Source organism: Hemicordylus capensis, chromosome 6, assembly GCF_027244095.1.
Source record: "Hemicordylus capensis ecotype Gifberg chromosome 6, rHemCap1.1.pri, whole genome shotgun sequence".
NCBI lineage: Eukaryota > Metazoa > Chordata > Lepidosauria > Squamata > Cordylidae > Hemicordylus > Hemicordylus capensis.
The window spans coordinates 15,305,087-15,328,926 of record NC_069662.1 but is presented as its reverse complement, the minus strand read 5'-3'; the positions used below and the strand labels follow the sequence as shown (position 1 = coordinate 15,328,926).

The window sequence follows — 23,840 nt, the reverse complement described above, 5'->3', positions numbered from 1 at the left end:
AGTTTTGGCAGTTCTGGCAGACGTGCCTCTGGTACCATCTGGTCCTATTGTGTTGGATTCTTTTCAGTTGGTGCGGCCTGAGGATGTGGACAAGATCCTGGGCAGTGTGCGGGCGACATCATGTGCTCTTGACCCTCGCCCTTCATGGCTAATAAAAGCTGCCAGGGAGGGTACAGGTAGATGGTTAGAGGTGATTATTAATGTCTCATTAAGGGAGGGCAGGATGCCATCAAGCCTCAAGGAGGCGATGGCAAGACCATTATTTAAAAAGCCCTCCCTTGATCCCTCCAACCTTGACAGCTATAGTCCGGTGTCTAACCTGCCCTTTTGGGGCAAGGTGATAGAGCGTGCAGTGGTGTCTCAGCTGCAGAGGGTCTTGGATGATATGGATTATCTGGACCCTTTTCAATCTGACTTCCGCCCTGGATATGGGACTGAGACTGCCTTGGTCGCTCTAGTGGATGACCTACGCCGGGAACTAGACAGGGGGAGTGCTTCCCTGTTGGTTCTGCTGGACCTCTCGGCAGCTTTCAAAACCATCGACCATGGTATCCTTCTGGGCCGCCTCTCGAGTCTGGGAATCAGAGGTACTGTGTTGCAGTGTTTCCGGTCCTTTCTTGGGGGAGGGTCCAGAAAGTGGCGCTGACGGACTACTGATTGGCTCTGTGGCCATTGGCCTGTGAGGTCCCGCAGGGTTCGGTCTTTTCCCCCATGCTGTTTAACATCTACATGAAACCGCTGGGAGAGGTCATTTGGGGACTTGGACTGAGTTGTCAGCAATATGCAGATGACACACAGCTCTATCTCTCCTTATCACCTGATCCTAGGGAGGCGGTGGATGTCCTGAATCGTGGCCTGGAGGCCGTGATGGGTTGGATGTGGGCTAATACACTGAAATTGAATCCAGACAAGACGGAGGTAATGTTGGTCAGTAGGATGAGGAGATTTTACCGGTTCTGGATGGGGTTGCACTCCCCTTGAAGGAGCAAGTATGCAGCTTGGGAGTATTACTGGACCCAGCTCTGCTTTTGGTAGCTCAGGTGGAGGCGGTGGCCAGGGGTACCTTTGCACGGCTTTGGCTAGTGCGCCAGCTGCATCCCTTTCTTGAGAAGGCAGATCTGGCCACAGTTACCCATGCCTTAGTCACGTCATGGCTGGATTACTGTAATGTGCTCTACGTGGGGCTGCCCTTGAAGAATATCCGGAAACTGCAGCTAGTGCAAAACACGGCAGTTAGGGTTTTATCTGGAGCTGCATGGTGGGAACACATCACACCCATTCTGAAAGAGTTGCACTGGCTGTCAGTCTGTTTCTGGGTCCAATTCAAGGTGCTGTTTTTGACCTTTAAAGCCCTTAACGGTTTGGGCCCAGAATACCTGAGGGACCGCCTGCTCCCAAGGGTTGCTGCCTGTTTGACGAGGTCATCTGAGAGGGCTCTGCTCCAGGTGCCGACAATGAGGGCGGCTAGGTTGTCGTGCACTCAGGACAGGGCCTTCTTTGTTGTTGCCCCCAGATGCTGGAATGCTCTCCCGGTGGGTATTCTCTCCTCAGTCTCCATCACAGTTCTTAGAAAGCATGTCATAAGAACATAAGAACAGCCCTGCTGGATCAGGCCCCAGGCCCATCTAATCCAGCATCCTGTTTCGCACAGTGGCCCACCACATGCCGCTGGAAGCTACAGACAGGAGTTGATGGCATGCCCTCTCTCCTGCCATTACTCCCCTGCAACTGGTACTCAGAGCCACCCTGCCCTTGAGGCTGGAGGTGGCCCAAAGCCCTCCGACTAGTAGCCATTGATAGACCTCTCCTCCATGAAGTCATCCAAACCCCTCTTAAAGCCATCCAGGTTGTTGGCTGTCACCACATCCTGTGGCAGAGAGTTCCACAAGTGGATCACGCGTTGTGTGAAAAAGTACTTCCGTTTGTTGGTCCTAGACCTCCTGGCAATCAATTTCATGGAGTGACCCCTGGTTCTAGTGTTGTGTGAGAGGGAAAAGAATCTTTCTCTCTCTACTTTCTCCACACCATGCATGACCTTATAGACCTCTATCATGTCTCCCCGCAGTCGTCTTTTTTCTAAACTAAAAAGCCCCAGGTGTTGTAGTCTTGCCTCATAAGAAAGGTGCTCTAGGCCCATGATCATCTTGGTTGCCCTCTTCTGTACCTTCTCCAGTTCTACAATGTTCTTTTAAAGGTGTGGTGACCAGAATTGTACACAGTACTCCAAGTGTGGTTGTACCATAGTTTTGTATAAGGGCATTATAAGGTTAGCCGTTTTATTTTCTATCCCCTTTCTAATAATCCCTAGCATGGAATTTGCCTTTTTCACATCTGCCGCACATTGAGTGGGCACTTTCCATGAGCTGTCCACCACAACCCCAAGATCCCTCTCCTGGTCCGTCACCGACAGCTCAAATCCTATCAACGTATACTTGAAGTTGGGGTTTTTCGTCCCAATGTGCATCACTTTACACTTGTCAACTCTGGTGTCTGGTAACCGATACTGAGAGATACACTGCGTCTGAACAAGGGGGTTCTATTTAGCTCAATAATCACTGGTAGCCACTATTTCCTGTCCTCCGCGAATTTGTCTAATCCCCTTTTAAAGCCACTGTCATATCTTGTGGCAGTGAATTCCACACGTTAATTATGTTTGGTGTAAAAAAGATTTTATTTTGGGAGATGCTAGAGGGCTAGCTGATGAGTTCCTTTCCTTGTTTTGTGTTATGCTAATTTCCTGTAGATGGGCTCATCAGCAACTAGAGCTAGAAGAGGAGGAAGAGGAGCTAGATTGGTACTCAGTTGTGTCTTCCAACAGCTAAGCTTTCAGTTGCTTATGGCTGGATATCCTTCAAGACAATCCATTTTAGGAGGTTTCTCTGTGTTATACATACAAGCAGGAGCCACGTGCTTTGTGGAATGCTTTCCTTCGAAGAGGAAGGCCTCCCTCCATTAAGCCCAGTAAGAACCCAAACCAATCAGCAGTCAAAGAGGTTACATTCAGTCTTCAATAGATCCAATCTTCCAATCATCCAATCTTCAACAGAGTACATGCTTGCCAGAGAGACAAATGGTTCCAAGTACTAGAAGTGAGTATTTTAATTGCTTTTTTAATTTGTTGTAAACCACCCAAAGACGCAGGTTTGGGGCAGTGTACAAATATACAATATAATAAATATATAGTAATACAAATGTACTAAATAAAACAAACAAATAAATAAATGTGGGTGCTGATGGTTAATCATACATTTGGAGCAAAGAATCTTCAGTTTATTCCATCTGAATAAGAAATATCCAAATAGAACATGACTTCACATTTAAGATAACCCCCTTAAAACAGAGGTTAAATACAGGCTATACCTGTATTTATCTGAAAGGAAGAAGACTCTTAATTTAAGACAACCCCCCGACTTTAAGGAACAGGGCAGTCTTGGATTCAGGGATATATAGTACGTTTGATTATTTCACTATCCTCAGTAGACAATCTTGCCAGAGTGTATGTAAGTAAATCATGTCTGGCAACTGCAGGCAGCATCTTAGAGGTTCAAAGACAAATCACATAGTTTTCAAGAATCTGGATACACTTCATGAATGTCAGGCTTTGTTTGGAACTTCCTGTGTTCTTCTTCAACGGAGTGGTGCTTAGTCCATATTATAGATTTCCTTCAAGGCCTTCAGTGCATGTTCTCTGGTTATCATTTTCCAGTCCTCTGGCAGATCTGCTGGCTTGGCATGATAATGCTTGGCAAAATCATGATTGAACTCTTTAAAAATGAACTTCCAGTAATCGGAAGCATTGGTACTGGGATCTGGTTGGATGCTCCAGTCTGAATAATAGGCATGGTAGTCCATATAGGGATGGCGTTTCCATTTTGTGTCCACAGATTCAAAACTCATTTTGGAAGCCACATAAGAAGAACATAGGCCATAAAAAAGATTTTTTGTTTCTGGGTGTTTGTATCCTCCCAGCCCTTGAGGTCGATGGACTGCTGCAAAATGCTCCTTGTGAGCGCTCCCTCCAGCCTCACAGGGGACTTTGCAGAAGGGGCACTGCTGCCCACAGCCAAACTCTCGCTTGAAGATCTCATCCTGGAGCTTCACTGGCAGTTGGGAGAGCTTGGATTCAAGATCCAGGCTATCAAATGCAGAAAGTATTTCTTTTTTCAAATCAGGAAGGAGGGTTTCAACACAAACAGAAACTTGGCCAGGATCAGGCATGTCCTTAAACTGAATCCTCACTAGATTGTCTGTTGAAATGACCAACTTCTTCTGCATTTCTTTGCAAAAGAGGTTCAAAAACTCAGAGACTGTCCCAGTATCTTGATGCTTCAACTTCACCAGTGTTGCCCCTATTTCCTCTAATATCGCTGACAGAATTTTTTCCTCCAAATTCTGGAGGTCCTCCTTTTCTGTATAGTGATTTAATATTTGTTTCCCTATCCAGCTCTTGACAAACTCTTCATATGCTGTGATATATTTCACATATTGGTCAAAATTCCTTGCTTCAAGCAAGTCTTTCAGGACAGTAAACTGGAAGAAGCTCTGACTGGAATATGCAATGGACTGTGCACGCTTAAGAATGTTATCCACTATTTCTGTCCCAAGCCGTTTGTTCATGTAATCCACTAGGGCAGGATGGAGGCACCAGTCACAGAAATCCCTAGCTATGATTTGTTGGGCATCTTTTTCCAAATAAAGATCTCTGAAAACAGAGAAATATTGAGGTTTCCGTTTCTCCAGGAGGACCTGGGGATCGTTTTCCTCAATGAAATTTTCATGCATCTTCTGAAATGCATGAGCTGCTTCTCCCAAAATATGAAGCTTTAAGTCCACTTCAAAGCCAGGAGTTGTACAAAGTTTTAGCACATCATGTGGCTGAAGCCTCTCGTTGATCATGTGCAAAAGCTCCACACAGTAAGTTTCCTCATAATCTCCTTTGAAACTGAATTTTGAGTCAATGTAGGACATGCATTTGGCCATCAAGGATTTGGAAAGTTCTTCTACATTACTCAAATGCTCCTTTTCAGGAGGTATCAGTGTCACTTGCCTCCACCATGATGACTGTAAATAGTCTTTTTTCATTTGGAAATTGTTTATTCTGAAGCTTAAGAAACCTTTCCCCCCTAGTAATTTGGGTATGATTAGCCTCCCACGGGAGAACAAATCTTTTCTTAGTTTTGTCTCAACATCTGCATATATTTCACGTTTCTCTAAGCGAATGGGTGATATTTCTGACAGCATCTTTGCCCACATTTGCTCAAACTCAAATTTTAACTTTTGATTATCTAATCTGTGTGACCTTTTCTTACACTCCTCAAGAAGCCAATCAAATTTTCCTTCAATTATTTTCAAGAATCCAACTTGGATAGAATCAATCTTGTGCCAACGCTTTTTAAGTTGAATGGAAGCCCACAGTTTGTTATAAGAAGAACTCTCAAGTTCACACCTGAGGGTGTTGGCATTCTTGACAAAATCTTCTCTGTACTTTTCTACCAGATGCACATTTGCCGTGCAGCTTTCAAAGTAGTGTTCTAAAAATTCCAAAATCCTCTGTTCTCCAGCACATAACTTATCTTGAAGTTCACATCGCCACCTGCTGTGATCAAGTTCCTCATTGGAAACATTTTGTATCGCAGTTTCCTGCTCAGAGACCCAAACATGCATCTCTTTGCGGAAATCTGAGTCCCATTCAAAATATTTTGTGGAAAGTTTCATATAGGCTTGTGCTATGAGGCTGTTTTGGAAGCTAAAGATGAAATTTTCATGTTTCACAGCATCCCACAGCTTCCTGACCCACTCAATAAACTGAGGAATGTCCTTGGGAGACTTCCTATTTAAACGGTTCCTTATGCATTCAAATAGGTACTTCTTGAACTCAAAGACCTTTTCACTGTAGCCCCTGTTGACTTCAGCCATAGGTAGGACGCCATGCCATAGACCTGGGATGTACCAGTTGTGCATTTCTGAGTCATAGTCCATGACGTCCGAAAACTTGATCTCACTACCAACGTTCTCCATTTTTGCTGCAGCCTGGGTCATTTCATTGAGTTGTTCCAAAAGATGTTCCCTGTCCCTCATGTTTTGGTCATGAGCAGAGACATCACTGACATTCTGATGAACAAACTGGCAGTTGGGTTTTTGTCCAATCCTCTGCATCCTGAGGAAGGCATGGGTCACAATTTGTAGTACGTCCTTCATTTCAGTGGCATTTTCCATGGTCATGTTCACTATTGTAATATCGCTCAGACCAATCACTAGAGTGGCCAGCTCATTGTTGTGTCGGTAGCTGTAATCCAGTTGTGCCAGTTCAGGCACTTTGAGTCCTTCTGTATCTATTACCAGGATGTGATCACAGCCAAGTTCCTGAGTCATGTTTTCTCTGACATTAAGAAGCGTCATGAAGGCGCCTCGTGTACATCGGCCACTGCTGACGGCAAACTGCAGCCCAAACATGGTGTTGAGGAGGGTGGACTTCCCAGTGCCCTGCACCCCCAGCACAGTGATCACCACCACTTTGGAACGGCCTCCTAGTTTTCTATGGAGCTCCATCAGAACATCAGTTATCCACTGCACAGGCACATTTGATGCATCTCCAATCAGCTCTAGAGGAAACCCTTCCAGCATCAGGTCAGCTGCGATGCTTGGAAAATTAACCAACCTACATTTGTTTTTTTCTAGCTTGCCTTCTGCAACCTTTGAATATTCTGCCTGATAGTATTCCCCCAGTGTCCGCATTAGATGCTCAATTCCAAAAGTAGAGGGAGATAGCATGTCTAGCGCGGCTGCAGTCTCCTGGCCATCGTCTCCTCCAGCCTTGCATTTCTCTTTGTACTCTGCCCGTAACATAGAGAGACTCTCCCTAACAATGTGATCCGAATTAAGTTTTATCAGTTTAAAGAAGTAGTGCCTCTCTACCAACTTCAGATTTTTGATGCCACTGATAAATTTTTCAGAATCAATGTAGAGTTTACATCTATTCTGCTGTTTCTTCAGAGCCATCCATTTGCCTTTCAGTTCCCATCTATAATGTTCTGAAGGTATGTCCCCTTGCCTTTCCATTCTGCACAGTTCCTTCTCCACATCTGCCAGTTTTTTCTGGATATCACCTTGGAGTATCAGGGCTCCTTTTTTGTAAGCTGCCGTGTTCTTTACTTTTTCGATGACTTCTCCAGCACACCTGAATGCATTCCAGTATTCTCTGCAGTCCTCATCCACCTGGATTGTAAGCCCTTGGGCCACAGCAGACATCTCTTCTAGATTCATACTCTTTGGGTGAGATTTGATTATTCTTCCAACAGTAGATTGTAGATTCTCCACAAAGTCTGCTTTATTGGTCTTGGCAGCTTTCACAAGTACTTGCGAATTTTTCAGATCAAGCACAGGAGCCAGTTGGTTTAAGAAATCCAAAGTTTCATTGAACTTTCTACTCTGATGGTCCAAGATGAAATAGTACTCCGTTGATGACTCCTTCAGTGATGACAAGAGGGCAAATTCTCTCTCATTGATGCATTCAGCCAATATAAACACAGCTGAGGAGACCTGTGTTAAAAAGCTAAACTGCACCCAGTGTGACTCAACATCCCCACGGAGATTTGCTATGGCTACTGGCTCTGGGAAGAGATCCAGCCCGCCTTGCCCCCCTGGGAAATACCAAGCCATCTCTATCATTCCATCAGCAATTTCATGTGGGACATTCCCACACTTCATGTCTCGGTGTATGAAGAAATCGTGGTGTTGTTGGGAATGGCTAAGAAGCTCATTGAGGAGTTTGGACTTGGAGAGGCTGCAGCTGCCCATCCGGACAAAGGAAATGGTGGGCATGGAGGTCATCACCAGGCTCTCCTCTCTGAAGCCTCTGCTTTCAGCCAGGGAATGAGGCCTCCATCTTTTCACAATGTCTCTCATGGCCCAGAGCATCAGGGTGCACTTGGGAGTCTCCAAGGGAGGCAGAAGCAAAGGCAGAGCAAACTGGCACATGGACATTTTGGAGAAGATCCATTGTTGGAGGGAACTGTCCGAACACATCAGAACAGCACAAAGAACATCAAGGGGGTTTAAGGAAACCCTTGAAGCCATTTGACTAAATAGATTTTCTTCAGACATCTCTCCCTCCTCCCCTCTCATTTCTGGTTCATCAGGTGTCCGCTTTCCAAGGGTTGTGTTCCTGGCTGTCACATCCAGAGCCAAGACCTTCTTCAGAAAATGCCAAGGCAAGTCTTCTAGTGTCTGAGGGGTGCTTTCCTTTAGGCTTTCTGAACTGATTTCCAGGACTTGTTGTAGAGAGAGTTTCTTGCTTTTATGCTCATTTAACTTTAGTTTGCAAAGAATGTCTTCAACTGCTTCACTTCTCTCTGCAGAAAGAGATAACGTTATTTATCATGATTGTTTTGTACATTGGCAGAGCCTAGCACTCTGTTGACCAGATCAACCTGCCTAAAACGCTGTACCTTCCCTTTTTATCACCTGTGTTCTTTCACCTTTCTATGCTGCTTGCATTGAGTTATCACACCTTACATACTGCACACAATTCCAATGAAACATAAGGTGGTGGAACCTACAGCCACTGGAAGCAGAAAATTCCTGGAAAATACCTTGGTCCGGAGGTTATAAATAAATGTGAGGCACACACTAACCATAGTGTAGCCTATACCCAAATCTCCAGATTGTGTAGCTGGGGATGATGGGAGTTGTAATCCAAAAACAGCTAGAGGGCCGAAGTTGTGCAGCCCTGCTTTAATGTCACTGTTATGTCAGTCTATGCAATATTTTCTCTTTGCTACATAATGAGCCCATCCACACAACCAGGCGGGCATGGGGAAGGCATGATGCAGCTTACCTTCCCCCCAGACAATCCTTGCTGTTGTCTTGGGCATGCTGCCACATGACCTACACAGCAATGGAGGCCAGGACTTATTCCCCCAGCTTCCGGATATCCCACAAGGCACTGCGCAATGAGCACAGTGCCTTGAGGGATTCCCCCATCAGAAAGGTGCTCTAGGCCAGGGAATCTCAATGCTGGGTCCCCAGATGTTATTGGACTTCAACTCCCATAATCCCCAACCAAAGGCCACTGGGGCTGGGATTATGGGAGGTGAAGTTCAATAACATCTGGGGACCCAACGTCCTCCATGGGCTACTCCGTAATTTCTAATAGGCTTCCCGAGGTTTTCCTCATTCCATTGGTTTTTTTAAGTGCTGCTCTGGTGGTAGAGTGCCATGCCACCAGGGCACCAAAAATAAACAAAACAACAACAACATATTAATAATTAATTATTTAATTATTCATTATAATTTATAGATAGATAGATATACTGCTTTCCTGTTAGAGCATAAAGGTGCTCTACCACAAGAGCAACAATTTATTTTTAAAGGAGTGGGAAACCCTTGGAAAGCCTATTTGAAGTGACAGATTATCCCAGCAAAGCATTTTAAAAAGTGCAACTTTTAGTACACGGTAAGGGCAAATCATCAAGAAAAAAGCGGAATAATGCCATTGGTTGTATGAATGACACCTGACTGTTGCCGTACTGAAATCACTGCAAATTCCCGTTCCGTATGAACACACCCCAACCCTAAGCATAGGGAAGCTGAAGTAAGTCGCCACTTGGAAAAGCTCCATGTCTAGTCACAGCAAACGATGAGGGAGGGCACTATTTGGAGAGTCAACATTTAGCTGGCTGAAGGTTCAGCAGGAAAAAAAAATATTTATTTTTACTTCTTTAAAATCACCTTTAAAAAAAGAAAGAAAGCCCAACATGTAGATGACAATTGCAACCATATCATAAAACAATGAATAATTAAAAACAATCACAAAACACAGGATAAAATGACTGGAATTAAGAACAGGGTAGAGTTCTAAATTTCTTTTCCAAAACATTGGCCAAACAGAAGAGTTGATAGGTGTCTGAGGAAAACTGAGAGGGAGGGCATTGTGAAGATCTCTCCTGGGAGGGAGTTCCATAGTCTCAGGACAGTCACAGAGGAGACCCTGTCTGGTGTGCATGAGAATTGTGCTGCAGCAGGTGTTAGCATGTGGAGCAGGAGCCTCTGAGCAGATCTTGTCAGATGGGTAGATTCATTTGGGAGATGGCAAGCCTTCAAGTAATGGAGCCCCAACTCTTTAGGGCAGGGGTGTCAAACCATGACACTCCTGCTCAGGGGCTATAATATATTACTATATACTAATACTATTATAATAGGGCAAGGGGAGACAGTTGTCTGGGGGCCCACTGCCTTGGGGGGTGACCAGAGGCAAGTCACATGACTGACTCCCCCAGCCACGCACCCGCCCAGGCTTCCTTCAGTTGTATTCATCCTCCGAAATAGATGTGAGTGTTAAGACCTGGAGCTACTAGAACAGCATGTCTTTCTTTAATACCATTAAATGACTTGCATTGTCCACAATTCACAAAACCTATATTCCCATCACCCCCAGTCACAGTGGCCAGTAACCAGGAATGATGGGAGTTGTAGGCCACCAACAGCCGGATATGGCTGCAGTTCAACACCCTGGTTTAGGGCTTTAAAGGTCGTAATCAGCACCTTGAATTGCATCCAAAACGTATTGGCAGGCAGTGCAGTTCCTTCAGGACAGGTGTAATGCACCACCTGTAGTTTCTAGGGCAGCCCCAAGCAGAAGCATCCCCAAGACATGGACAGCTGCGGACCAATCTGCCATCTTAAGGAAAGGCTGCCCTAGCAGAAGAAGCTGCACAAGGGCTCTCTTAGACACAGCTGCTTCCTGGAATAAAGCTGGGTCCAGGAGAAGCCTCAGAGTACACCTTCAGAGGGAGTACTAGAGTAGGGATTCTCAACATTGGGTCCCCAGATGTTATTGAACTTCAGCTCCCATAATTCCTAGCCCCAGTGGCCTTTGGTTGGGGATTATGGGAGTTGATGTCCAAAAACATCTGGGGACCCAACATTGAGAATCCCTGTACTAGAGTACCCATCCCAAACTGGTTATAATCTCTGACCCTAATGGAAGTTTTCTCCTAATAAAATTTCAGGTATCTTGCAAGAAGTACCTCTGGCAGGGTGTCTCCCCTCTTGCGCTGGTCCTTGCCAAACTTCATCTTCTTGCTCCTGACTTGAGCCTCCTAAAAACAAACACTCAGATGTAACCATCAAATTGGACAAGCAGAACAGTTTAGGTGCTCCTGAAAATGTATACATATCCAACACTTCAGGTTTTTTAGAAGGGAAGAAGGCCTTACATTCTTGGGGAAAGCTTTAAAACTAGAATAAGTGTCTCTCTCTAGAGTCCTTTATGTATATATCCAGGAGATCGCTAGATGGTGTGTGAAGCGTGAGCATGTGAAGATACGCTAATATTGGTCAAGGGAGTCTTGCAAGGTGCAGACCTCTCGTTGAATCCCTTATCATTCTGGTTCACTGGTGCTGCTGATCTGCTGATATTTTGAAAAAGCAGCAGCATGAGATGAATCATATGAAAGAGAGGATTATCACTTTTGTTATCTACCTTTTCCAAAGCTTTTGAACCGCGGACATCTGAAAAGTAAGTTTGTCAATGAGGTTTTCAAGATGGCTATAAATAGTTGCTTCATTATTGTTACAGTTGTGGGGGAGTTCAGACAGGGGAGAGATTTATAGTGACTTCAAGACAGTGACTGCAATGGATTGTTCTGGCAGTGAACGGCATTTCCCAGCTTTTTTCATGACCACTGGCCCTTAATATGTTATAGAAGAGTCTTTTAAAAGTTCTACTTTTAAGCAGTCCTGGAAATAGTAGTGGAGGAGGATGTGGAGGGATCGAGGGGCAGTGATGGAGAAAGAAGCATAATCTGGAGGTGTGGCTATCTGTCTGGGGCTGACTTGGGGGAGTTATCCTATGCCTCTCCAATCCTGGGCATACCTGCTTCCTGTGCTCTCCAGTCTACTTCCAGTCCAAAGCCTGGTCTGATCAATCAATCAATCCCAATATTCTTGCACTCTAACAGCCGTGCACCAGGATAACAAGAAGGTCAAGCTAAGGTAACAAGTGCAAAATACATAGCAGACTTCGTAGTCTGTGCAATGGGGACCCGGGTGGCGGGGGAGCAGTGGTACAGAAGGAATTATAGGCCCAGCATATATGGCCTTCATCAGTTTGAGATCTTTTAAACAGAAACAGTTTGATAGATAGATAGATAGATAGATAGATAGATAGATAGATAGGTGGGTTTTTCTTGCACATGGACAGCAGCACAACAAACCAATGGGAAGTGTCGAACACAAAATACAAAGCAGGCTTCATGGTCTGTGGAGGGGGATTGCGGGCAGGAAGCTTATCTCTGCTTTCATTGGCAGTACTTTCCCAGGTTGCGGACTCCTTTAATGGCCAATGGGGTGCCAGAGGAGGCAGATGTGGCAAGCTTCTTGCTTCCTATTCAGCTGTACCCAGGTACAGGCAGAAGGGCGAAGGATGCGTGTGTGTGTGTGTGTGTATGTGAGTGGTGCCTGTGGAAGATAGATAGATTAGATAGAGATATCATTTTTCTCTGTGTTCTGGCACTCTCTAAGAGCTGTGCACCAGGATAACAGGAAGGACCAGCTACTTTCATAAAGTGCAAGATAAAAGCCCAGGTACAGGACATAAAGGTGAAGGACATGCACAAAATACATAGCAGGTTTCTCGGTCTGGGAGGGAGGGAGGGAGGGGGTGAGAAAACTCTCTACACTGTTCAGTTTTTTCCTAGGTTGCAGACTCCATTGGTGGCCCCTGGAGGGTGGGAGGAGGCAGACACAGCAAGCTCCTTGCTTACCACTGATGTTGTCTCCTGTGTCCAGGTATGGAAGGACATGTGTGTGTACATGCATGATGCCCCCCCCCCGACCATGACATCTGCTATATATATTGTGCTCTGTCACAGTAATTGGAACTTCTCATTGCCCTGGTGCATTGCTGTTAGAGTGCTAAAACACCAGGGGAGAGTCCATGAAAAAAAATCAGACTGAAAATGGCATTTCCAGGGGATCTGTGCAGGGCTGTAGCTATAACTGAGTGAATGGGTTCAAAGAACCCAGACCCCCAGGTTCCTGAGGGCCCCCGGGCTCCACCCCTCCCAATCTTCTCCATTATCTCCCTCACTCCGAGGGACCACCAGAGAGAGGGGCAAACATGGGCTCCCTCTCTCTTATCTATGCCCCTGGATCTGTGGGTGCCATGCATGTGCACACATGTCCTTTGCCTGGCTGTCCTATACCTGGGCACACAAGGCAACACCAAAGCAAAACAAGAAGCTTGCTATGCCTGCCTCCTGTGGTGCCCCATTGGCCAGAGATAGACAGATACTTTATTACGGTCATTGACCCAACACAAACGAAAGACAGTACAAATCACAATAAAGATAATATATAAGTAATACAAAATATAATGTTGGGGTCTTCATCATACCGATAACTCAAACCAGCTCAGACCTCATCTTACATGCAGCTGCACAGAATTTAGGCACACACAGGTTTACACAAACGCTGGCTGGGGATGAGTTCTGAAGGGCTCACGTGGGCCCCCCCAAGACCTGGCACACCCCTTTTGCATGTGATGTCATGCACCCGTGTCATGCAAGGAGATGCAATGAATTTCTTCTGATGGTCTGGTTTTCTAGCAAGGTGCCAAATCCAAAGCTCACCTGGGCTGGATTCTGACTGCAGCTCCCCCATCTGCAGTGCCTTTTGGTCCTGACCTGCAATGTGAGAACAATAGTTTGTCATCCCGCATGGATGTTGTGAGAACCTAACTTTCTTTGAGGCTGTGGAAGAACACTAAGAAAGACTCACCTGAACTCTGCAGAGCCTGCTTCGAACCCGGATATGCAATTTCCACCCACTCCAGGAACTGGCAGCAGGCGCTTTCCCCCTTGTTCTGTACCAGAAGCAGCAGTTTCTCACTTTTCTTTGTGGCTGTGGCATCTTCCTCCATTTTGTCCAAGTCTTCATATTCTTCCTCTGTGATGACAGACCTGGACAGCAAGTCATCTAAAACCCGTGCTAGGTCCTTCTGAATGATTTCAGTTAATTGTTTTCTCCTTTGCTGAATAATCTCCTTGGCTGACATTGTTGACAAATCCAAAAATCTGTGTATGGAAAAAACATTCTGCTTATGGGATCAGAGAAGAAGAGAATCAGAACTTGTTGAGGCTCTCAGGATCTGCCTTACACTGAATCACTTTTTGTCTCAGTATAGTCAGCTTTGACTAGAAGTGCTTGTCCAGAGGCTCAGGAAGAATTCATTCCCAATTCTACTGACATTCCAGGGATTCAACATGACTTAGTTATGCCCTGGAAAGGCTCCCAGTGCTGTGCTATTGCCACCACTAGGGTGTGTTAAGAACAGTTGTGGCTCTTTAAGAGTTAAGCCTGAATGCTGTTGAAATTCCAAGTTCTGTCTGTGCAAATGGACTGTTCCTGCTTGGAAATAGTCCTGCAAAGCAAAAACAAGACCACCCCCTGCTGGCTGCCACCACCGAATCTTACTTACAGTATCTCCAGGTTCCTCCCCCCTCCTTCCCCAGCAGCATTCGCTTTGGAGGCATTGCTTTTTCACTGCTAGTGTAGTGGGAAGCAGAATTCAGAGGAGGAAGGATAACCCACACACATAACTGTTAGGACAGGGTTATCTTATCCAGCGAGGGAAACTCCTCTGCCATCCAGAAGTTCTTACGGACTAGAGGTGGCCATTATGTACCAGCAGCACAAACTATTTGAGGCCAAGTTACTGGCTTAACTACTCTATACTGACCACCCGGAACCCCACTCCAATCTTGCCTCACTAGCATGTGTCCAGTCTAAATTCCTGGGAGTGGCCCTACAAGTGCCTTGCTCCAATGTGCAAGTGTCTCCAATGCTCCCCTACGCCTGGAATCTGGTATGGTAAAAGTTGAGGCCAGGGAGTGGGTGACCGTTCTCAACCACTGGCTCAAACTAGCCCTCAGGGCCGGGCCCCTCTGACCCTACAGGACAATTTCCAACCCTCCTGGAAATGGGCAGTCTGGAATAAAGGGGCCCTATCCACCCTCAGCACACTACCTCCAGTGACTGTTGCTGGTGTCTATCTGATGTTGCTTTTTAGATTTTTTAGCCCTTCGGGGACACAGGGATCCATCTTATTTATTTATTATTTCTCTGTGTAAACTGCCCTGAGCCATTTTTGGAAGAGTGGTATAGAAATCTTATTTATTGATTGATTAAATTTATATCCCGCCCAAACATACGTCTCTGGGCGGCTAACAATTAAAACATATATAAAAATTAAAACAATGCAACATATAACACATATATAAAAGTTAAAACAATACAATAATTTAAAAACCATAAAATTAACAAACAGTATTTTTAATTAAAAACCTGAGAAGGCTTGGGTTAAAAAAAAGAAAGAAAGGTTTTCAAATGCTTTTTAAAAACAGCCAGAGATGGGGATGATCGTAACTCAGCAGGGAACACGTTCCACAATAAAATAAAATAAAATAAATAAATACTGGGCTTATTGTGACTGGGCTTCTCCCCTGCCCTCCTACTTGCTACAGGCAAAAATGGTCATCAAACAGAGGATTTTGGACACTGAGCACCAGGCTGACCTTGGCAGGGCACCAGGCTTATTGTCCTTGGAAAGACTCCAATTCACTGTCTCCCCCGCTGTATTGACACAGCTGGAAATCCCAAGCCACAGAAGGGCTTTCTCCCTTGCCCGTTGTCATGCCCTCCTCTCCACAGGGCTAGAAGGCAAATACAGACAGCTCCCAATCACAGAAAAACTTTGCTCCTGTGACACTGGGGAGGTAGAAGCCACAGAGCATGTGCTCCTCTCTTGCCCCTTTTACAAGACCCATGACTGGGTCTTCTCTGAGTCTGCCCAAGGGCTCTGGAATGCACTCCCTGTCAAAAAATTTAAAAGGTTCTTAAGACACAGCTGTTCTCTCAGGCTTTTCATTATTTTTATTGATTTTATACTAGAATTGTTTAAACCATTTTATTCTGTTTTTATATTTATTGTATTTTAAGGTGTGTACCTAGGGATGCACATGTCAGGTGGTATAAATAGATAAATAAATAAATAAAGACATTCCCTGCCAGTGGGTAGGATGGTTTTTGAATCACAGCACCACCTTAATTTCAAACAGTACTTCTTTGTCTTGCTTGGAATGTGTTGCCTGAAGGGACAGCACCTCAGAAACCTAACAGTTGCTCATCAACTGCTGGTCAGACCCAGTAAAGTAGCTGTATTGCAGCTGCTGCACAAACAAGGCCCAGATTTCTTTAATGGCTGCCAGCTTGGCAATCACTCTTCTCTCCTGTCATGCGTCTTTGTCGTCTAATCTTAATTTGCTTGTGATGGCCTCAAATAATCTCAGCTGCATCATGGCACAGAAATAGGAAGGCCCCAGATGTATTGGCCACAGGCATGTAGTGCTTCTTGCCTGGCATGAAACACACCAGCCAGGACTAGCAGGCCAAGATACAATTTCAGCTCTGTTAGGTCAAAGTGCTTCCATCAGAACTCAGGAAGCTGCTGCCTAACGAGTCAGTACGCAAAACCATCATGCAAGGGGATGCTCCTATTGTCTAATGTGCTAAAATCAGGGAGAAACATTATCCTTTGAATTCAGTGTTTGGAGCAATTGAATCCCTATCCTGCTAGGATGACTGTCCAAAAACAAGAGGAAGATTTTAATTAGCACTTGGCTGCATCTCTTTTCCATGCTAGACTATTTGCAAATTTCTTCCCTGTAAAGGCAAACACCACCTTTTGTGGGTAGTCTATAGAAGAGAACAGGTTTGGGAGCTACTGACTCCTGAGTGTCACCTTCTGTGTTAGCTTAGCTTTGTTAGCTGAGTTCACGCTGCACGGCTCCTAGGAGCATGCAGAGTTCACCATGATGCCAGCTTTTGTTTCCTGAGCTGCAATGTAAGAGCCAAGATCTACTGAGCCTCCTGTCTAAACACCAGACAGGAAGAAAGGTACCAAACTTGTGCATTCTGACCATTTTGCCTTGTTTGCCTGTAACTCCTGCTTTTTATACTTACTTAAACAAACAACAAACATTTGTTTTGAACTTTCTCTCTCCTGCTGCCCCGTGTTCCCGCTCTGGCTTACACGCTCTTCAAGAGTTTTGAGGCATTTTGCTATGTTTTGAGGACACCCCAGTTTTAGTTCAAACAGGGAAGATTCTAATGTTATTTGTCTCATCAGAGACTGGTGGCAGTGCCACCGAGGATTTTAAGGAACTTGGGTGAGGCCCAAGAGCCCTCGCTGAGGGCAGGAGGTGACCCTCCCTGCCGGTTCCCCACAACAGACAATGTTTCCTACTTTAACGGTAAGAGAGTTCCCAAAATAGGGGCAGTCTATAAACATTACAAATGGATCGCACCTTCAAGTCAAACTCAGGAGTCATCCTAAATGATTTTTCTCAACGGATTAACCAAAAGAACATACCTTCTGTTCCCAAGAAGATCAGCTGAGTCTTGTTAAAAGAAAACAAACTGCTACCCGCCTTTCCTGTAAAGGCTCTGAGTGTGGGAGGAAGTGAAAGCAAAAAGAGACTTCCTTTGATAATTTTTAACCAGTACCTCACCAAAACTTCTGGCTTGCAGCTGCGTTGTGAATGTATGGCTGAGGGGCTCAGGGCCTCATGGGTGGGTGGGTGGTTGTTGTTGTTTATATTATATTTATTTTATTAATGTTGTGAGCTGCCCTGTACAGTAGTGTACTGGAGGAGAGGAGTATAAATGTTTTAAATAAATAGATAGACTGGCAGTGAGTCTTGGTCCTTGTATTGGCGATCTCCATCCCCTGGCCCAACGCCTGATCTCATGTGGAAGAAGAAGCAGGAGACAGTGGGGAAAGGGGCATGCCCTATGTCTGAGCGTTTCAGGCATTTCCCATTACTGCCTCCTTCTCTGCCACTGAGCCCCCACTTTCGGGGGTGGGTGGGACTCATATCCAGGGGCATTTTATCTGCCAAGCGCATTGGAGGCGGCAGCTTTGGGCAGCCCTTGGGTGCAGTGGCCACCCAGCTCTCAGGGATGGTGGAGTGTGCAGTCAGTAACATAAACGTACGTGTGTGTGTGTGTGTGTGTGTGTGTATATATATATATATATATATATATATATATATATATATATATATATGGTAAAATATTTATATACCGCTTTTCAACAAAAGTTTTCAAAGCAGTTGACATAAAGAAAGAACACACAAATAAATAGGATGGCTCCCTATGCCCAAGAGGCTCACCATCTAAAAGGCAGCCCTCACATCCACTGGCACCCCAGCTCTCAGGGACCGGCGGCGGCAGCAACCAGCCCCCCTTTTGTCCAAGCAATGCCCACCAGGTCACTGGGCTTGGAGGATCCACAGCAGGCGACTTCGTGCCCAACGGCAACCCAGCTGTTTTGTATACCAAAGGGGCAGTATGTGGCCCATGCACTCAGCAGTTCCTGGGAACATTGAAGGGAGCAGCAGGCAGCACCCCCTTACGTCCAGCAGCCACTCCACTGCTGGGCTCAGGGGCGGGCCGGCAGGTGCTCTCAGGCACAGCAGCAACCCAGCTGCCAGGCAACTCTTGCGCCTAGTAGCAACTCAGGTGGTGAGCATAGTGGAGGGGTGGTGGATGGTGCTTGCACCAAGTGGTAACTCAGCTGCCAGCCTTGGTGGAAGAAGAAGAAGAGGCCTTCCACTGAGAGGCATCTTGCCTCTGAGGCCGGAGGTGGCTCATAGACACCAGACTAGTAGCCAAGGATAGACGTGTCCTCCATGAATTTGTCTAAGCCCCTTTAAAAACCATGCAAGCCAGTGGCCATCACCACATCCCGTGGTAGAGAATTCCATAGGTTATAATTAAGCATTATGTGAAAGCGTACTTCCTTTTGTAGGTCCCAAATTTCCCAGCCTTCAGTTTAATGGGATGACCTCTGGTTCTTCTGGTGTTGTGAGAGAGGGAGAAAAATTTCTGTCCACTCTCTCTACTCCATGCATAATTTTATACACCTCTATCATGTCTCCCCGTAGTTGCCTCTTCTCTGAAATAAAAAGCCCCAGATGCTCTAGCCTTGCCTTGTAAGGAAGGTGCTCCAGGCTCCGATCGTCTTGGTTGTCCTCTTCTGCACCTTTCCCAGTTCTACAATATCGTTTTTGAGATATGGGGACCCAAAAGGTACACAGTACTCCAAATGTGGTCTCACCATAGACCAGAACTGTGTGCAAATAAAGCTAGTACTGTGGGTTAAACACATCAAATGTAAAAAGGATGTTCTGGTGATTGCTGGCTTAAAAGAATGGAAGGGTTTTTTTTTGTTTTCTTGCATGAAAATTGTTATCAAAACAGGAGGGGAGGTTGTAGGACCAAGTCACTGCATCTGAGCTAACTTTGTAGTCATGGGATAAGGCGGGGGTGTTTGTGTCTTCCTATGGACATTTATTATTATTATTATTATTATTATTAAAAATATTTCTATCCTGCCCCTCCAGTACAATACTGCTTGGGATGGCTCAAAACAATAGAATAAAAGTAATATAAAATTTTACAAAATAAAACAATGTAGAATAAAGACAATTAAATTAAAATTAAAAACCCACCAGGGCTGTAATAAAACACATTAAAAAGCCTCTCCAAACCAATGGATTTTAAGTTATTTTAATATTTAAAATATTTATTAATAATAATTTGTACTGGTTAAAGAATAGGAAGCAAAGGGTAAGAGTGAACAGCCAGTTCACATGATGGCAGCAAATGAGCAAACGGTTTCCTCAAAATCTGATTGGAATTGGTGCAATTTAATTTGTTCATAAATAATCTGGATTTTCAGGTGAACAACAAAGCGGTCAAATTCGTGGATGACACCAAATTATTCAGGATAGTGAAAAACGAAGCAGGCAGCAAAAAGCTCCAAGGGATCTCTTCAGATTGCAAAAATAAGCAACAGAACGGTGATGGCGAATCATAAAATAGATCTTTGGACTACAGGGTCAACAAAAGTGACTCCACGAAAAACAGTTGAGAAAAGGGATAAGTGAAGTCTATGTTGGAAACTGAAAATAAAACTTCATGTTGTAATGCCTTTATATACACATCTATGTGGAGCAGCCATATTTGGAATATCTTGCATAATTTTCTTCACCCCATCTTAAAGAAGATATCGTAGAGCAGGAAAAGTTGCAGAAGAGGAAAACCAAAATGAACAGGAGGCTGGAGTAACTCCCCGCCTAAGAAGACACTAAAGATTAGGCCTATCTGAAGGGGGCATGATAGAAGTGTATGAAATTCCTCATGGTGTGGCGAAAGAGGTTTCCCTCTCCTTCTAGTATTTTCTCCTAATACTAGAACATGGGAATGATCCAATTAAATCAATTGGCAGGATGTTCAGGATAGACAGAACTACGTCTTCACACATGTAATGCATAGGATTTGCTGTCACAATATATGGCCATAGCCACTAGCCTAAATTGGGTTTTAAAAAGCTGATTAATCTATTTCATGAAGGATAGGTATTATCAATGGTTATCCTCTATAATAATCCGCTAAGTGAGTGTCCGTGCCTTTCGAACGCTGGGGTCTGCGTCCGTGTCTCCCTGGGCTGTTCTGGGCATGCGCAAAGCGCATGCCCAGAACAGTCCGAGGGAGACACGACCACCAACACCAGGCGGCCATGCTGGCCAGTTCTATTGCTGCCGGCCGGCACTCTGGGAGGCGGGAGGGAAGAGGACACCGGGGCTGGGCGGGCAGCAATCTGGCCGGCGGGGACGGCACTCTGGGCGGCACTCTGGGAGGCGGGAGGGAAGAGGACACCGGGGCCGGGGAAGTTGGATGCCGGGGCCAGTGAGGATGACTTGGGCAGCTGGGAGGGCGGGCAGGCGGCGGCCGTGGCAGCAATTGTTTGGGCCGATTTGGCCCTTAATCAGGTGGGGGGGACGGAGGAAGAAGAAATAAAGGGGGGGAACTAGCGCCCGTTATTATAACGGGCTGAAAAATACTAGTTAGCCATAAAAGCTAAAAGGAACCTCCGTGCTCAGAAGCAGTAAACCACTGAACAGTTGCTCAGAGAAAGGCAAGTAGGAGGTATGGCCGCCATTTGCATGCCCTGCTTGTGTGCTTCCTGGAGGCATTTGGGTGGATACTGTGGGAACCCAACCCTCCACCCTTCCCACACACCCTTCAGTCGATTCTCACACCACACACAATTGGGCATCCCACAACTGCAGCAGCCCTTCTTGCAAGATTGGGGCCAGCATGGTGTAGTGGCTAAAGTGCTGGACTAGGACCGGGGAGACCCGAGTTCAAATCCCCATTCAGCCATGAAACTAGCTGGGTGACTCTGGGCCAGTCACGCATCTCTCAGCCTAACCTACTTCACAGGGTTGTTGTGAGAATAAACTCAAGTATGTAGTACACTGCTCTGGGCTCCTTGGAGGAAGAACGGGATATAAAAAATGTTTTGTTTTGTTTTTTAAAAGATGGCAGCAGCTTTATTATAAAGCTTGAGCCTTGTCAGGGAGGGTCAACTTCAGCCCCTGCTTGCGGTCATATCAGAGGGTATTTGCCTTGCTGGAAACAGACTAGATGCACATTCAGTCTCCTGCAAGAGAGCTCCTCTTGCATCAGTGCATTGGACGGGGTAACACTGATTGAGAAACACTGATTTAGGGACCCCAATGTGCACGCACATACTGTACTCCATAGCCACTATAAAAGAGGTACCTCACCAGGGCTCCAAGGCATGTGCTGAGCGGACACATTTTTAAAATGTTTGCTCAGATAATCTTACATCCTGCTCACGTTGAATCAGGAAGGTCTCACTCTGAATGCTTGTGAGCACACATTGCCTTGATACTGCCACCCAGAACAAAACTAATTCCACACACAGATGAAAAAAATTAGAGAACACTGCACCTCACCAAGGATTCAGCCAGACCCACCACTACCCCTTCCATGGCCAAATTCTAACTGACACACACACACAGACCTATTTTCTCTGTTGCCACCCAATGTACCACCTTCCCATGAGACAAACAGGCAGGCAGGCGCCAGATTTTGGAATCTGTCCTTTTTTATTGGAGTATCACAGCAAAAAAAAAAAGGGGGGGGGATTCCCCCATCCTCTAATGCAGAGAGGTGTGGAGCAGAGAGCAAAACACCCTCATCCTGCTCCCTGAAATTAAAAAAAAATCAATTAATGGCAATGGGAAGATTGAGGGGGAGGGCGGAAATAAAATATCATTTAGGGAAGAGGAAGGACATTTTGGAATCCACACCATGGGCAGCAAAGCTCCCATCTTGGTGTTGCAAGAGTCTTCTCCTCACAAGATGAGGGCATTTGGGTGCTGTACCCAACAGAAAGTCCTCTCTTCCTGAAGACTGCTGTGTAGCTTTTGGTTCCCTGAACAGGGTGCAATAAAGTGAGTCCTTCCCCAGGAGTTAAGTAACAAGGGGAAATGTTTCAGTGTCACAGGCTGCCATGGAAGTCTTCCCTTTCAGATGAAAAAGAGAGAGAGCCAAATGGGATCAGTCCACACGACAGTAAAAGCTTTCCCCTCACTTGATGTCTTTGTATCCATTAGCAGAAAGGAACAGAATGCAGGACGAACAAGAGGCTGGGTAGGGTTGGCAGTGTGTACAGGGGGGCTGCAAACACTGAACTTGCTGCACCCCAGGGCCATTTTGTTTCTTCCGATAGTTCCATTTAGGAAGGAGGAACAGATCTGTCCACAGGCCCTCTCTCCGCCATCTGGAGTCCAAGAGATCTGTGGCTTACCACAGAGCATGCCCAAAGAAAGAACTGGAAGAACCCGGAGGAGACAATGATGATGTCCTGCACAGGAAAAAGAAAAACGACCCCTGCTCCTTTCCAGGGGAGGAGAAGAGAGCTTTCGTAGCACAGCATAGCACATTCTGAGGAGTTCATAGGAGAACGAGTGTATCCATGCGGAACTGGGTGGAGCATGTATTCAAGCTTCTTCCGGCCGCTGAGAGGGGCTTGGCCCACCAAGAGGCAGCTTTCTAGATGCGGAAACTTTCCTCTTTGCCATCAATGTGCTTGAGGCGGAGATACACATCGGTGCCAATCCCTTGCAGGGACTGGAGAGACAAGGAGCCTCCCAGGTATTCAGCATAGGCGCGAGAGGTGGGCAGCCCAAATCCAAACCTGGGGTAGAGAAAGACAAAAAGGGATGGATGGGTTGGGATTGTTCCAGAGAAACTGACAGGAGGGAAGAGTCTGTTATTCTCAAATACTGAACTCGGGGCTAGTAGGCCAATCAAACCACCCATGCACAAAAGGGAGTCATCTGCTGCCAGAGGAGGGGCACTGGGTATGCAGAAGTTTGGATCTTTAAAAATCACCTTTCCCCTGGGGTCAAATCACACACACACACTCCAAACTCGTAGAGGGTGACTGCTTATTCATGGTTCACGCTGCTTAACTGGAAAAGGTGCAGAAGAGGGCAACCGAGATAATCGGGGCCTAGAGCACCTTTCTTATGAGGCAAGACTACAACACCTGGGGCTTTTTAGTTTAGAAAAAAGTCGACTGTGGGGAGACATGATAGAGGTCTATAAAATCATGCATGGTGTGGAGAAAGTGGAGAGAGAGAAATTCTTCTCCCTCCCACATAACACTAGAACCAGGGGTCACCCCATGAAATTTATTGCCAGGAAATTTAGGACCAACATACGGAAGTACTTTTTCACACAACGCATAACAACTTGTGGAATTCTCTGCCACAAGATGTGGTGACAGCTAACAACCTGGATGGCTTTAAGAGGGGTTTGGATAACTTCATGGAGGAGAGGTCTATCAATGGCTACTAGTTGGAGGGCTGTGGGCCACCTCCAGCCTCAAAGGCAGG

General features: G+C 45.7%; 2 protein-coding genes across 5 annotated transcripts in view; both read right to left on the bottom strand.

The window, feature by feature from the left end:
* Positions 1 to 3,084: 3,084 nt before the first annotated feature.
* LOC128328739 (up-regulator of cell proliferation-like) lies at positions 3,085 to 17,501 on the bottom strand. The gene is made up of 5 exons (XM_053258782.1): positions 17,432 to 17,501; positions 13,780 to 14,075; positions 13,632 to 13,685; positions 11,028 to 11,099; positions 3,085 to 8,351 (listed from the first exon to the last, which is right to left on the bottom strand). The coding sequence occupies exons 2-5, from the start codon at positions 14,054 to 14,056 to the stop codon at positions 3,643 to 3,645; spliced, it is 5,112 nt and encodes a 1,703-aa protein (XP_053114757.1). The 5' UTR covers positions 14,057 to 14,075; positions 17,432 to 17,501; the 3' UTR covers positions 3,085 to 3,642.
* Positions 17,502 to 22,024: 4,523 nt separating this feature from the next.
* Positions 22,025 to 23,840, bottom strand: part of BCKDK (branched chain keto acid dehydrogenase kinase) — a 28,588-nt gene continuing 26,772 nt past the window's right edge. For all 4 annotated transcript variants that reach the window (XM_053258784.1, XM_053258787.1, XM_053258785.1 and 1 more), the window contains exon 14: positions 22,025 to 23,137. In XM_053258784.1, coding sequence (XP_053114759.1) covers positions 22,993 to 23,137 — 145 coding nt within the window. In that variant the 3' untranslated portion in view covers positions 22,025 to 22,992. The remainder of the gene's footprint in view (positions 23,138 to 23,840) is intronic.

What these genes read in the sequence shown, in the direction of transcription:
- LOC128328739 (XM_053258782.1), bottom strand. Translation starts at nt 14,056, where the DNA reads ATGTCAGCCAAGGAGATTATTCAGCAAAGGAGAAAACAATTAACTGAA. An exon ending in GCAGTCAGAATCCAGCCCAG is followed by an intron (nt 11,100 to 13,631) that starts GTGAGCTTTGGA and finishes GTTTGTTTTTAG; the next exon opens with GAGGCTCAAGTCAGGAGCAA. An exon ending in GGGGAGACACCCTGCCAGAG is followed by an intron (nt 8,352 to 11,027) that starts GTACTTCTTGCA and finishes CTCTTTCTGCAG; the next exon opens with AGAGAAGTGAAGCAGTTGAA.